The 15542-nt window shown below is 39.2% G+C and overlaps 2 protein-coding genes across 10 annotated transcripts in view; one reads left to right on the top strand and one right to left on the bottom strand.

Moving 5' to 3' along the window:
- Positions 1 to 31: 31 nt before the first annotated feature.
- mffa (mitochondrial fission factor a) lies at positions 32 to 12330 on the bottom strand. 9 transcript variants are annotated; one of them, XM_053647011.1, is made up of 9 exons: positions 12174 to 12267; positions 11648 to 11740; positions 10936 to 11158; positions 10194 to 10348; positions 9844 to 9935; positions 5334 to 5498; positions 3707 to 3760; positions 2407 to 2488; positions 32 to 2009 (listed from the first exon to the last, which is right to left on the bottom strand). In XM_053647011.1, exons 3-9 carry the CDS (start codon positions 11156 to 11158, stop codon positions 1878 to 1880), a joined length of 903 nt encoding a protein of 300 aa, XP_053502986.1. In that variant the 5' UTR covers positions 11648 to 11740; positions 12174 to 12267; the 3' UTR covers positions 32 to 1877. The 9 variants fall into 9 exon arrangements, with proteins under 9 accessions (XP_053502986.1, XP_053502987.1, XP_053502989.1 ...); XM_053647012.1 differs by having other exon boundaries at positions 11662 to 11740; XM_053647014.1 differs by lacking the exon at positions 12174 to 12267 and adding an exon at positions 11845 to 12139.
- A 2073-nt stretch (positions 12331 to 14403) lies between these two features.
- The window catches only part of megf6 (multiple EGF like domains 6), a 44993-nt gene continuing 43854 nt past the window's right edge, over positions 14404 to 15542 (top strand). Inside the window, exon 1 of the mRNA XM_053647644.1 lies at positions 14404 to 14639. Coding sequence (XP_053503619.1) covers positions 14404 to 14639 — 236 coding nt within the window. The remainder of the gene's footprint in view (positions 14640 to 15542) is intronic.

The raw sequence follows: 15542 nt of genomic DNA, 5'->3' as shown, positions 1-15542 counted from the left end.
GACAACATCCGGCGGAAATGAGACTCAAACGCTTTAAAAAAAATTAATTAAAGTTTGTAAGGCATTCAAATTTAACAAGAAATTATTTTATTCTTAATTGACATTGAATGTAAAAAAGAAAAAAAAATCTTCGTTATTATTTTTTTTTATCCGGCAGTAAGCCCGTACTTCTAAACTGCTCGTCCATTGGACAGTCAGGAAGTCGTTCGCGCGTAAACTAGCCAATAGCAGTATAGGGGCGGGACTTGTCTAGATTCTCACTGGAACCATTTAGTGCAGACATTATTACAGCGACAACACGCGGCCGGAATGAGGACCGAAAATAAAGAGGAAAAAAACAAACAAAGGAATTTTACTTTTGTAAATCTGGATTGAGTTGCAAACTTTTATTAAATAATATAATAAATAAATAAATAAGGAAGAAGATAAGTACAAATCATGCCAACCTGAATCTAACTGCAATTTTTTATACATTTCGATAAATATTTTTAGCATAGGCCTACATTTCAACATCTATCCTGCCATTACATGTTGTAGACATAAATCTGAGAAATTATGGACGTTTGAAGATTTTCTTTAGTATACTGTTTTATACTTTTTAATACACATTCACATTTCATGCAATCTGACTTAGATAAAAAGATATATAAATAATTGATGCATGAAATGGTTAGTCTTCTTAATATATAACAGGTTAAAGTAGATTTATTAAGTTATTTACATTATCAGCATGTTTTGTTGTTTTTATTTTTGCATGGGAGGTTCAGGAATTAAACAAAAAAAGAAAAGAAAAAACAACTCCTATTATAATTAAATGCGATGCTAAATTCCTTTTCCAGTCTTCAGCTGTGCAGTCCTGTAGGTTCGGATTCAAGTTCTTCTTCGATAGGAGCAGAACTTGACATGTCTTAGCTCATCCACCCCACGGTTCAACGTGTTGCAAGTTACGAGATGCTTTTCTGCTCACCACGGCTGTAAAGTGTGACAGAGTTACGGAGTTACATTAACTAGCTATCATAAATGCTCCAAATGTAGTAAACTTCCAGAATCTTCAGCTGCGCTCTCCATCCCCCATAAGTCTCATCTGTTTTATAGATAAAGGGTAAACCATCAGATCATTCAAAAAGAAATAAAGACATTATATATGGAGGTACTCTTTATTTAAATAGAATCGTTCTGTAGTTAGAGTGCATATGGATATGAGAGAGAGAGAGAGAGAGAGAGAGTGGTCATAATACATAATTATGGTCGTCTCATTCCAAACATGGTCTCAAATTCCCAACACGATCATCACATCCATCACAAGAAAGGCAGAACAAGACGTTACAGAAAATTTCAAGACGTAGAACAGCTTTACAAAAAAATCCCGGGTGATCCTTATATCGTCACAACATTCCGACACATTAAGCACTATCAGTCAGACTATTAGCGAGATATTTAGACGAGTGTGTCCCGTTTTCCTGGGTCCGTATTGACCAGACGCAACATTTCACACGTCGGGAATCGGCTCATCTTTATCCGTATAGTTGTGCTTGTGGGAATACAGTCAGGCATAACATGATCTGAGAACAATACAAGCACAGGGCTTTGTGTATGCGCAATCTCGTCTAAGAGAGCAGCAAAAGCATGAGAATATATATATATATATGTATATATACACCTGGTTCATGCATGGCCTTTAAGAACAATGATGTCAATGTTTTAAAAAAAAACAAAAAAAAACAATTCACAAATATACAAGAACAGGACATGTGTCTTTTAGCTGAAGGAGCCTTCCTCGAGCTCTGGGACACAAGTGCAGAAATCGGGGCTGACGTTTGACACTTGAAGTGAGGAGCGAGGAGGCGGAGCTTAGGTAAAACAGGGTGGTTGGTGATTCAGCGCCGGAGCCACACCCAGCTGTTGATGAGCCAGAAGGCCACGGTGATGGAGTACATGAACATCTCGCGCTTGGCTCGCTCTTTGTTCTCTTCCTCTAAGAGCTGCAGCCGTCGGTTCAGCTTAATGATCTGCACGGACACGTAGGAAAAAAATATATCTAATCATGACGACAAAGCAAAAAAAAAAAAAAAAAAACATGATGTGAACTGCGTAACGCGTGCAGCAAGAATTTACCTTTCACGAAAACCACTAACTCAAACGAACGTTTTTATATTTAACGCGCTTGTTCTAACCGTTACCATAGTAACAACTCACTCACCATACGTTTTGTTAGTTAACGAATAAACATGTATATTCGTTGATATGGGGGATTGCCCTACTTGGCTGAAAGTTGTGTTAATGTTAATATAATATGCATCAGACATGAACGTCACTTTATGATGTTACACGCAGCTTGTGTAGGAACCTACGTGAGTTTCTGGTAAGCGAGGAAATAAATCAAAATTAAAACCCTGACTGTCATACCTGTCTCCTTAAAGCTGTAGCGTCTGCCACGGCCAGGTCTTCTCCACCTTCCATAGTCGTGTCCAGTGTAGCCAGGGCAAATCTGACAGGAAAGTACATATTACTACAAATATTCCATCAACACAGATTTCTGAGCCGGGAAATACCCTTTATAAACTACAGTAAGCGTGACATGTTCCTAATGGGGTGTGTATATGCATGCATGTGTGCGTGTATATCAACTCCAGTGCCTTGCGTACGTTTTCATCCCATTCTGGTACTCTGAAAAAGTATCAATCGGAATTTGGTTATAAAAAAAAAAATCCCAAACTTGCCATGGACATGCCATGGAGCACCACTGAATATGTTATACGAAATGGAAAGAAGACGCCTACCAAAAGTCAGTAACCGGGTACGTTGGGTGTTAATCAGAGAAGAAACCAAGAGCCAAGTGTACGTCAGAGTCAGACTCAACAAACAAAGGTTTTCTGATCTGATGAGACCAGAATGAAACTTTTTTGGCCTTGATCCAAAGCTCCAAAGATGTTTGGTGGAGACCCAAAACTGCTGAGCACATTGAGAACACCATCCTCACAGTGAAGCATGGTGGCGGTAGTATCATGTTGTGGGGATGCTTTTCATCAACAGGAACCGGGGAATTGGATGGAGCCAAGTACAGCTCTATTCTAGAAGAAAACCCATCCAAGTCCGCAACGGACTTGAGATATTCACCTTCTGACAAGACAGCGACTTTAAGCGTAGTGCTAAAGCTGTTCAAAACCAACAACCTGGGGAAAAAAACCCATCCAAACATCAATGGGCAAGAAGATCCAGATGTGCAAAGACTTATTGCGTAAATCAAATGGTAAACATTTCAATTTAAGTACGTTCCAGCGCCAAAACGTGAAAACGTGAATATTTATGCAAGGCACTGTAGACACACAGTGTATATATTTGTGTTCCTCATTTATTGAGAACTTGTTCCTCCTTTTCCTCTATAACTTTTTATCTATACTCCCTCTCTTTTGTCTGGTCCTGCAACTCTCTCTCTCTCTCTCTCTCTCTCTCTCTCTCTCTCTAAACGACCTCGTATCTAAAGCAATACTAGTCTTCATACGGCACAATAAGCGAACAGAAGTTGTACTCTACACTCCAATAAGCAATATCTCGGACTAACGTAAACCCATTGGACCTGAAACCTGGCCAGGCGAGTTCTTCTGAGTCACTGTGGATTCAAATAAATAATGTCCAGTGAGCACTCAGACACAGGAAAGGAAAGAGCTGTGGGAGGAGATTGTAGAGAACATTGACGAGGAGTTACCTGTTATCATGCTGGAGGTTAGAGGAGGTGGAACCCCCTCTCAGAGAAGGCTTACTGAGGAGAAGAGAAGAGGAGAGAGGAAGAGAGATAAAGGAGGACGTACAGAGACAGACAGCGAGACAGAACAGAACAGAACAGCAGAAGTAGCCACGTACCCAATTACATACGTACATTACACCATCAGTCAAAGGTTTGGACTCAACAGACTTATAATTGTCCTAAAGACATTTAAGTACAGGCTTACGGTTCAAATTGGTCAACGAGTGACTAGTGAAATGAATCAGCAAAATAGTTTTTTTCATTAAAACAAATAAACTTTGCCTAAAATTTCCCCAAACTTTCAACACGAAAAGAGTCGTGTGTCGGGGGTTTTCTTATTGGTCATGACATAATCCCATATTTGTACAGTATGTCTTCATTATGACTATTTAATAGTTTGCAATTAATATTAATAAAGAAACCTTTGACTGGTAGCGTATATAATAATAAATATATATATATCTCACAGTTATACTGTATAACTGCTTATCGTTGTTGTAGCTATGAAATGATTAGCGATTTTTTTACTTTATTTGACGTTCTATATACAATTGTTTTAACGATTAAAAAAAAAAAAAAACCCCACTAGCTAGCCTATGATCCTGCTTGAAGTACCGTGACAGAAACGTGTGTGTGTGTGTGTGTGATTAAGCTAGCAAATTTATATGACATATAATGTCAGAAAGTTATCGGTCGTGCCTGTTGGTGAGAAACGTCAGCGGTGACGCGAGTACGTAGCCTCGTCGCCAGAAACTTAGTCATCATTGTCCCAGTGCGTAGTGAGCCAGGGTCCTTACCAGAGCCCCAACTCGGGTACACTCGTGTAAACTGATTCACGATCAAGGGAGCTGATTGAGACGCGCCCCAAGACTAATCTGTTGTCCCTCCCGGTACAAGCCGGCGGATCACGCGCGGGTAGAAATATGCTTTACGAAGCAACTCTGACTAAGCGGCGTGAAAAATCGATGACTGTCGAGTCTTAGTTTAATGTGTAAACATCAGTGCGTGAATAATGACGGCGGTCTGATCGGCGACCGGAGCAAACAAGATGTGATGTGATGTGATGAAGCTGGGAAGACTATTATTAAAATATCAGTGAGACGCATTCAGGACACGAGCAGTGAGAACGCTGAGTAACTGTGTACTCAACACCAAACAACAGTAACTGACGAGTCATTAATCACGATAAAATGAATAATGAAATGTATACTGTGTTTGTAAAATAATACGATGAAAAAATAATGAGAAAAAGGAACAAAACCTGTCCATCAGTCTAGTTTGTCTAATTGTTGATTCATAAAATGACCAAGTTTGATGTTAATTGACATAACGGAAATCTTTTTTCTCTCTCTCTCTCTCTCTCTGACTCGCACACAGCTACTCGGTCTCAGCCTCGGAGAAGGACGAGACGAGAGTACGAGATGGAGAAACAAAGCAATGGGAAGCGAGGTGAGCAACGGTGCTACAGTAGATCATCACTAATCTACAGGATACAACCTCCAACATCACAGAAACATGCAATCTCACATCAAGCATGAACCAAGGGGTCAAAGGTCATAGGCATCGACAAGGCAGAGAGACGGATCACCTGCGCTGGTTCTCGTCCAGGACCTCCAGGAGCTGCTGGTAGGCCCGACGTGTGCTGGACTGGAGGAAGGAGAGAACGCCGTGCGCGCCGGAAACACCCTGCGCCTCATCGGGAGGACGACGGAGCGACAGAGCGCGCAGGGCGGAGGGGGAAGGAGGACAAACACTGACCACACACACACATGGAGGAGAGAAAAGGGGAGAGAGAGAGAGAGGAAAAAGAGAGAGAGTTGGAAGCATTAAGTGGGAGGCTTTAGGATTTAGTATTTAAGGAAGACGGAAAAAAGGAAAATATGAATAAAGGCCTGTTCACAACAAATACTGTTTCCGTGCAAGATACACGTGCGTTTCTTACGCATATTACTGCCAGGTAAGGAAAAAATCCTCATGAGCACCCTTATTACAAGAAGAGAACATCTCGTTTATACAGACAGGATGTGTTCAGACCTCGTAGACGTTTCTTTATTCCTAGCTGGTCACGCCGAGTGGAAAACTTCATAGTTATATAAATAAACATTTTTTTTGCTGTGTTTTTCTTTTCTAATAATAAGATGTTTGTCTTGTAATAAGATATTAAACAACAAAAAACAGAGGTCTTAAACGAGAGGATATAATGATTATAGATTGTAGATAATTGTAGATTAGAGATAATCATGCTTAAACGCTCAAATCGGATTGATCAGGAAGTGTTGATTAATTTTCTATAACAGCGGTTTAAAGTGGATATAAAACGAATACACACCCTTTAGTCAGTCCTTCTGGGATTTTCGCGATCGCAAAAACAACTACAATATCTCGGTTTGATAAGTACACACCCCCTTTACTATAACATCCCTGAAACAATAACATCCCTGGATCTCAGGAATAACCAGCTGCCTACAAGGTCACATAACCACTTCATTCTCTCAGCACCTGTGTGGAGTCACAGCGACGGACTTGATAGCTTGAATAAAAACCAGACGTTTACGCTGGCCTTGCAGGTTTAAAGAGCCGATCCACACAAAAGGCGGCAGCACGGGCTCCGAAGACCTCCAAAAACAACCAGGTTGTGGAAAAGGTACACATCAGGTGATGGAGATAAAAAGATTTCCATCATTCAGAAGCGGAAGGCGCATGGCACCACCCACAGTCTGACAACATCTGGGAGTCCATTAAAACTAGATGACCAGGAAAGCAGACACCAGGGACCAAACGGCAACTCGGGAAGACCTACAGGATTTTATGGCCAACAGAGGAAAATATGCATCACGCAACAATAAGACGAAGAAAAGGTCTACCTGGAGTCCTGTTCGAAGTTTGCACAAAGACTCCTGAAGGATCCTGCAACAAACTGGCAGAAGGTTTCGTGGTCAGATGGGGGAGGAAAAAAAAAAAAAAAAAAAAGAAGAACATTTTGGCACGACACCAAAACAACATGACCCTGACTGTGAAGCATGGTGATGGAAGCATAATATTGTGGGGATGTAGCTCATCTGCATGGACTGGGGAACTTTATCAAGACAGAGAGGAGGATGGTTAGAGCCAAGTACTTCCCCACGTATTCTTGGGAAGAATCTGCAAAAAAACTCATATTCCAACACAACAATGACCCCAAGCATAAGGCCAAAGCTACAACGGAGTGGCTTGCTAGGACGTTACAAGCTGGATGTTCTGGAGTGGCCTAGTCAAAGCCCTGATCTAAATCCAACTGAAAATCTATGGCGAGACTTGAAGGTTGCTGTCCATCAGACCATCTAACTTCTCCCAGCTCGAACAGTTCTGCAAATAGGAGTGGGGGACCATCTCCAAATCCAGGTGTACCAACCTTGTGGAGAGTTACCAATAAAGACTGGTAGCTGTATTTGCTGCCAAAAGGCTGTGCCAATTAAATGCCCCCCCCCCCCCCCAAAAAAAGAAGTCACTGGATTTGACTGGTATTGTGTTGTTTGGATCAAGGAACCATTTAAATCCATGAACTCCACATTTTATCCACACTAACAACTTACAAAAGGAACGGCATGACAGACGTTCGGCATAAACCGATTTAAAAAAACAAACAAACAAACCAACAAACCCCATGCGCAACTGTTGAGAAGACATATTTAACGTTTTTGAAGGAGTCTCCAGTGTCAGTGCCTTGTAGCAGTCAGAGTTAAAAAGCTGTTCGGACAGGGGACTTTGCGGGCGAGGGAATGAATGGAACCATAAACAGATATAAAAAAAGGTATGACGTTATTGTTTAATAAATAAAGAAAAAGTGTGGTTAGGAATTACTGCGGTATAAGAGGAATAAAACACTTATAAAGACAATAATCTAGTTCGGAGGTGGTCACCGTAACTCTGCTTCACGTTCCAAGTGTTTTATTCCTCGTGTAAAATATGGAGAAAGGACTGATTGAGGACTTAAAAAAGGAAGACAAGGATAAACATGAAGGTTGAATGATATCAGGAGACTACGATTGACAAATAAATTGAGATGGAAGTGAGAGTGAGAGAGGAATAACGGAAGAGAAAATAAGAGCTCGACCACAGAATATCCTCACACAACAAACACTCTACCTCTCATTCACACACACACACGGCTATAGTATCACTGCAAAAACAATCTACGCTAACATCTGCACATAATCTTGACCCAAAGTGCTGTCATAAAGACCAGCAGAAGCAGGAGAGCATTTGATCGGTTCAACCTGCGCACCTGAATTAACCTCAAACACAAAATATTTATTTGTTTTTTATGAATCTAGCAAATTATTAGATACAGTTGAAGGTCATAAGTATACATACACCTTAAAATAATAATAATAATAATAATAATAATAATAATAATAATGAGGGGCCATGAAACTTCCATTTTGTTTTTATTTAGTCCCGCCCTGAAGAAGCTATTTCACATATCAGATGTTTACATCTAGTCCACGAGACAGAATAATAACTGAAGTTACACAAATGAACCAGCTCAAAAGTTTACACACGCTTGATTGTTAATACTCTGTGTGTCGTTACCTGGATGATCAATAACATGATGTGTTTATGTGTTGTGATAGTTGTTCATGAGTCCCTTGTTTGTCCTGAGCAGTTCAACTACGCATTGTTCTTCAGAAAAATCCTCCAGATCCTGCACGTTCTTTACTTTTCCAGCACCTTCTACATATCTGATCCCTTTCCAGCAGTGTCTACATGATGTTCAGATCCATCTTTTCATACTGAGGACGACCGAGAGACTCGTACATGACTATTACGAAAAGGTGAAAACGTTCACTGATGCTCAAGAAGGGAACACGATACAGTAAGTGCCAGGGGAGGGGGGGTGTGTAAACTTTTGAACAGGACGATTGGTGTAAATTGTTATTATATTGTTTAATTCTGTAAGGTGTATGTAAAACCACGTCACACAAAAATGAAGAATAATATAAGTGAAAGAAGATGGTCACTGGGAAGGATCTTAAAGTATATTATAAAATATAATATCAAAGCTTTAAAAGATTGTACAGCAGTTCTGTCATTCTCATGCAAGCTGATTCGAGACTCGAGCTCGTTTACTGAAAACACCATCCATTTACGATCCGTCAGCATGTTCGGAGAATCTGAGCGAATTGTTTACGCGCATCCTAAACTGCTGCGTCTGGAGACGATTTGCGTTTGTGTACACGCTGCACGTAATCTGATCCAAAGTCGTACGCATGCACGGTTTATCCGCTGTTTATCCGCTGATTGCGCTCGCTTACGTAGTTAAAGGGTTTTAAACGGTTTCAGCAAAAACACCATCCAGATGTCATTACTGAATAAAAAGAAGAGTTTGAGAAGTCCATTCTACATCCAATCCATCCTCGCTACTATATTTAAATAGATTAAACTGCATACTGTGTTAATATGACGCGACGTCGAGTTTTGTAGCAAATCTAGTCATACTGTAAAGAAATTTTTGAAAAGTGTATTGGAAATATGGCTGGGTGATACGACAAAGATATATCATGAACATGACGATGCTTGAGGACGCTTCTGCGATACATGATGCGCACCGCGATGTATAATTTAGCGAACAAGCTATGTGCAAAACTGTAATAAAATAAACAACTAATAATGACGTCAAATCGATGTCGTCCGGTCAGTACGATTTAATAAAAAAAGTTTTAAAAATAAATAAATAAATAAATAATGCATCACCGTATCAAAGATATCTCGGGAAAAGTGTATCGCGTAATCATTTATCTCGAAATCATAGCGATATATCGCCCAGCCCTACACTGTAAACCCGGATTAAAGTTTACACCAGCATATGACACACCATTTTATGTCAGTATAGGTCTAAATAGCTGTATTAGGCTACACTACACTTGCACATGTGTGTGTGTGTGTGTGTGTGTGTGTGTGTGTGTCTGTGTCTGTGTGCGTGCGTTTGTATATCTGACCTTGTGGAGACGATTGGCTTTTGATTACTAAGGTTAGGGTTAGAGCTAGGAGTAACAATTATATCAATGAAAGGTCATTAGAAGGATAGCACGCACATGTGTGTGTGTGTGTATACTCACGAGGAGTCGTTTCGGGACATCTGGCCGTTGTGACGCACAGCTGTGTTTTCGCTGACTGAACGTTCTCTGCGTACTCTGCTCTGAGTGCGTACCTGTGTGTGTGTGTGTGTGTGTGAGAGAGAGAAGGACAGGTTCTTCCATCATGTTACTTCCATCTCAAACACACCGATGCTAACGTTTCAATCCCTACACCTGTAGAACCCCCCCTCCCCCGCCAGAGGAAATACCTACTTAGTGTGCTACTCTTTAAATATATAAAGTACTATCATCAGAAAGCTAGCCTTAGTATTACGTACAATCATTACGAAACCCCCCCATCGCCTCCTCAGAATGAGCCGACCCGCCATTACCTCTTCACTGGGCTGCTCCATTTCCAGGAAGTCGAGGGGGCGTTCGTTGAGGGTGAGAACCCGAGGAGGAGTCTTCAGAGACAGGGTCTCAAGTGGCGTGGACTGGATAAGATCCAGATCTCTGGGTCTGTAGAACTGCATGTCTTCATGGTCTTCTACAGAGGACAGACGTGGGAGATGTCTCCTCTTTACTGATTTTCCAATAAACACATCAAAGAAACGGCAGAACTGTATTTTACCAGCAATATAAAAATGTAAACGTGGCTGCTCGTGACCCATCCGTACACTCTGATTGGTCCGGATTCCCTACTATAATTTATTTACATTTGCAATTATGCATTTGGATAGTAATCACTCGCCCTCGCTGGGAGCTTCACGGTTTTCTGTGTCTGGCAATAGAGTGCGAGAGAGTGACATTCGCTGTTTTCTCTGGGTGGGAGGGACATTGTGACTCTCTGCCCTGTCAATCAGGGTAATACTAACCAATCGTAGGCGTCTGTGAGAGCATGTGTGCGGAAGAGGGCGGACAGTAAGGCAGGTTACAGTTGTGAAAGAAGCTGACTGTAAGAAAAGTGCAACTCAGAAGTAGTCGGTTAATCTAACAAGCCAAAGAAGAAAACAAAAAATAAAACAAAGATAATAAAACAGCGTATTATGTAAAAACTTCACGCTTTCGTGTTTCGTTAGTCACGGACTCTCATGCTTCAAAATGACTAAATACAAAAAAAAGAATCTCTCGAACCTGCTACGAGGATTCTGTCGGGGACCTGCATCATGGTGGTGTGCAGCAACTCGTGGTCCGGATTGGCGCTGCCGTCTTTCTCCTCGCTCGTGTACGGAGTGACCTTCAGCATCTCAGGCACGCGCATGCGCTGGCTGATGCCCTCCGTGTACTGAAGCTCGTAGTGGATGCGGTTCATCTCGGCCATCTCGGCTGTAGGAGACGGGAACGCCGCACCGTTCATCTGCAGGGGGTTCCGTTCAAACTGTACATTATTATCGATTTTAGGCTCGATCTGAAAATTTCGACAGCTTGGCTAAAACGTTCTTCAGACCGACCCTGTTCCTGGAAATCTACCTTCCTGGAGACTTTGGCTCCAAATATAATGGCGCCCACATGACTGTCTAATTGTTAGAAGTCTTGATTGATTAAAATAGGTGTGTTAGACTTTGGCTGGAGATGAAACCTGCAGGAAGGAAGATCTCCCTGAGGAAGAGGATTGGAGAACACTGCTTTAGACCCTAATGTTTATCATTAAAGGAACGATCCAGCCTGGAATCCTGCAATCGTGTGCACATTACTGTGGTATAAAGGGAATAAAACACTCCAGGAACAGTAACTCCGCTTCATACCACCCTGTCGGTGATTATTTCCCCATAACGGCATGCCTCCAAGTATTTTATTCCTTACTTACTATTACATTTTATACTATTCACGCACACACATAATGTACCTTAGACTCTGTACCTTTCCACTGTTTAGAATGTCAGTTTAGCCACTCTTGGAGCTCTAACCCAACTCAGCTTGTCCACTTTTTATCCTGTGGCTATAAATATAAACAAATACATCTCAGAAAAACAGGAATAACTAGTCATGACTGACTAATCAGCAGAAAGAGAAACTGAAACTGCTGTTTACAAACCAACAGACCTGTAACTTCTCAGTAACACAACTTCCCTTCCAGACATTCAATGATCAATTATAATAAAATAACAATAAAAAAAAAATTTCTATTCCGTGTCTTTACAATAACGAGTCTACTAGCTAGTTATGCTAGCCTTACACACACTAATAAACAGTAGGTGGTAATAATAACTGATCACAGAAATCTGCTGGACTCATCACACCGAGTAAATAACAACAATTTCACACAAAATGGAGGAAAAGAGTTCCGGGGGCGCGCGCACACAGCGTCAGCTATAAATTGATATATTGATATATTCACTCAGGAATAATGTCCGTAAATTAAACAAAATCACCTTCTCCAAAGCCGGATTCATCTGATCAATAAAGAGAGTAAATGTATAAACTCTGACTCAGGCTCAGACAGCGAGCTCCACTACAGAGAGGAGAGAGAAAACACCCGAGTGAAGAGAAGCGGCTCCATAACACCGGCGACACTGCTATCCAAAATAAAAGTCTTCACCTGCAACAAAAGTCTTCCAATAAACAATTCATTCGTTCGTTTATATTCATTTCAAATCAATTTAATGTGTTCTTTTAATGCGTTAATGTTTAAATGTTTCGGAGTTTTTAACAGAGTAATAAAATGTATATTTATTTGTATATCTATTTTCAATCATAACTGCTATAAATAATCCACCAGTGCTCTGAATAAATAATACATCAATTTAAAGGACATACATTTAATGTATTATTTGTGTTTTAATAAATAAAAAATTATTTCCCCGAGTTTGACAGTTTTAGCCTAGTGATAAATTTCTAGTAATTCTTCATTGGGTGTATGTTTAATCTTTAATAAATCTCATAAATAAATCTTATGCTTTATTTTATTCATTGTCCTTTTAATGCATTCATTTGCATTTTTCTGTTTTTTTTAAACTGAGGCAAACATTTTATTTAACTGAAAATTATTATCTTATGAAAACATTATTTAATTGTATTGTATTAGTTGTATATGAGCGCACCGATTGTTTGTTTTTAACTGAATAATAAAATGTTTAATTCACCTGATGGATCTATTTTTAGCCTAAATTACACAGATAAACCATTTTATTGCAATAGTCATAATTTAACACATGCATTTATTCATTTGTTTATTTTGTAGTTTATTATTAACTGTTTAATAAAATGTACATTTAAATTGAGAGGGCTATTTGTATTAGTAAATGTTATTAAAAAAGAGAGAGAGAGAGAGAGAGAGAGAGAGAGAGAGAGAGAGAGATTTATGTGTTGTATTTTTATGTATTTATTTTTATTTAGTTTTTAGGAGGGTTTTTTTTCAGTGTGGTTTTGCCCCAAACACATTCTACTGTATTTACATAATAACAAAAACACAAGGGGCATTATTATTATTAGTAGTAGTAGTAGTAGTAGTAGTAGTAGTAGTAGTAGTAGTATTGTTGTTGTTATTGTGGTTATTATTTATGATGATGTTATTGTTGTTGTTATTGATGTTATTGTTATTATTACTGTTTTTATTGTCATTATTATTGATGTTGCCATTGATGTTGTTGTTGTTCTTGATTTTATTGTTTTTATTGTTGATGTTGTTGTTGTTGTTGTTATTGATTTTATTGTTTTTATTGTTGATGTTGTTGTTGTTGTTACTGTTTTATTGTCGTTATTATTGATGTTGTTGTTCTTCTTGTTTTTATTGCTGATGTTGTTCTTGATTTTATTGTTTTTATTGTCGATGTTGTTGTTGTTGTTATTACTGTTTTTATTGTCATTATTATTGATGTTGCCATTGCTTCTGTTGTTGTTGTTCTTGATTTTATTGTTTTTATTGTTGTTGTTGTTCTTGATTTTATTGTTTTTATTGTTGATGTTGTTCTTGATTTTATTGTTTTTATTATTGATGTTGTTGTTATTATTACCTTTTTTTATTGTCGTTATTATTGATGTTGCCATTGATGTTTTTGTTGTTCTTGATTTTATTGTTTTTATTGTTGTTGTTGTTCTTGATTTTGTTGTTTTTATTGTTGATGTTGTTCTTGATTTTATTGTTTTTATTGTTGATGTTGTTATTGATGTTGTTGTTGTTGTTCTTGATTTTGTTTGTATTGTTGATGTAGTTATTGTTATTATTGTTACTGTTTTTATTGTTGTTATCACTGATGTTGTTATTATGGTTGGTATTGTTATTGATGTTGCTGTTGAAGTTGTTGTTGAGGGTATTTAGGCTGCTACTCTTTTCATTGAATCCTGTATCAGACACACAGCGCTGGTGTTCATTCCCCGGTATGTAGTGCACCTCTTCACCTGCACAGGGAGCAGAGCTTCACCTGAAACGGAGCCACTAGAGGGACAGAGCTGCAACTCAGTGTAGTCGGGCTCCACAGAAAAGGAGCGTGCGTGCGTGCGTGCGTGTGTGACTGATCGGTGCGTGCGTGTGTGTGTGTGTGTGTGTGTGTGTGTGTGTGTGTGTGAACAGCGTGCGTGTGTGTGTGTGTGTGTGTTCGTGTATCTCTTTCTCACTCGGATGTTTAGCATGCAGCAGTTTGCGGTGTAACATTTCCACTGTGGATGGAGCAGAAGCAGGAGATGAAACAGGAGCAGGAGATGAAGCAGGAGCAGGAGATGAAACAGGAGCAGGAGATGAAGCATGAACAGAAGCAGAAGTTCACCCGGAGTCACACTTCAACCCGTAAAGTGTTTTCTTGCTCCCACTGGAAGAGCAGCATGTCGGTGTTGGTTGCTGCACTGATGTTGTGTGTGTGTTTTCCGCACATCGCCTCATCCACACAGCTGCAGCCTGACATGTAAGTAATTTAACTTTTACAAGTCAGGAATTTAAAAGTGTGTTCTGTGTGTATGCATAATAAAATCAGGTATCTGTTTAATCACACCTCCTCGTCCATTTACTCGGTTAAAAAGGAAAATTAATGCGAAAATCACTTTTCTCATGTATTTATTCTCTAATAAATGTATTAATTGCACTTACTGAATAATAATACACGATCAGTAATACAATGAAGTCTAATATTGTGCATCATCAACATCATGATCATCAGTTAAATTGAGCAACTGTCCACTAGATGTCGCTTCGTCTTATAATTATTCTCATTAATTAATGCTGAATAAATACTTAGTACTGAAGTGTCTTGAGTTAACTTCGTAGTTAGCCGACTTGTAATTAACAATACATTAACATGTACTTGGCTGTGGTTCAAATTTGATTAGTGATATAATATTTTAGTCATATCACCCATATCATAGTTCCTTCGATTATTCCTTCAACTACTTATACTACTGCTACAGTATAGAGGAACTGCCTAATTTATTCATTTAAAAAAAATGTCAGTAAGGATATTAAACAGAAGGTTAAAATCTGTATCCTGTGTTTATATATTTCTGTAAAGCTGCTTTGAGACAATGACCGTTGAAAAAAGTGCTATACAGATAAAATTGAATTGAATTGAATTGAAGTTAAGGGGAACACCCATCAGTACTTCTACTGCTGCTAATATTGACACTAATACAGCCGCAGAACAGGGTAATGATATGAGAGGATGGATTTTGTATATACAATACACACGGGCATGACTAGAATTTGATTTTTGAGTGCGATTGCAACAAGATTTTCGAACATATATGAAGTTTTCATCAGTTGTTTGAATGCTATTCTTTGTGTATTTGTGTAAGCTTAGACATCATAGCGATGG

Source organism: Ictalurus furcatus, chromosome 17 (assembly GCF_023375685.1).
Source record: "Ictalurus furcatus strain D&B chromosome 17, Billie_1.0, whole genome shotgun sequence".
NCBI classification, from domain to species: domain Eukaryota; kingdom Metazoa; phylum Chordata; class Actinopteri; order Siluriformes; family Ictaluridae; genus Ictalurus; species Ictalurus furcatus.
This window is presented reverse-complemented; position numbering and strand designations above follow the sequence as displayed.

What these genes read in the sequence shown, in the direction of transcription:
- mffa (XM_053647009.1), bottom strand. Translation starts at nt 12,194, where the DNA reads ATGAATCCGGCTTTGGAGAAG. An exon ending in TGGAGCAGCCCAGTGAAGAG is followed by an intron (nt 9,936 to 10,193) that starts GTAATGGCGGGT and finishes ACACACACACAG; the next exon opens with GTACGCACTCAGAGCAGAGT. An exon ending in ATGTCCCGAAACGACTCCTC is followed by an intron (nt 5,499 to 9,843) that starts GTGAGTATACAC and finishes GTGTGTGGTCAG; the next exon opens with TGTTTGTCCTCCTTCCCCCT.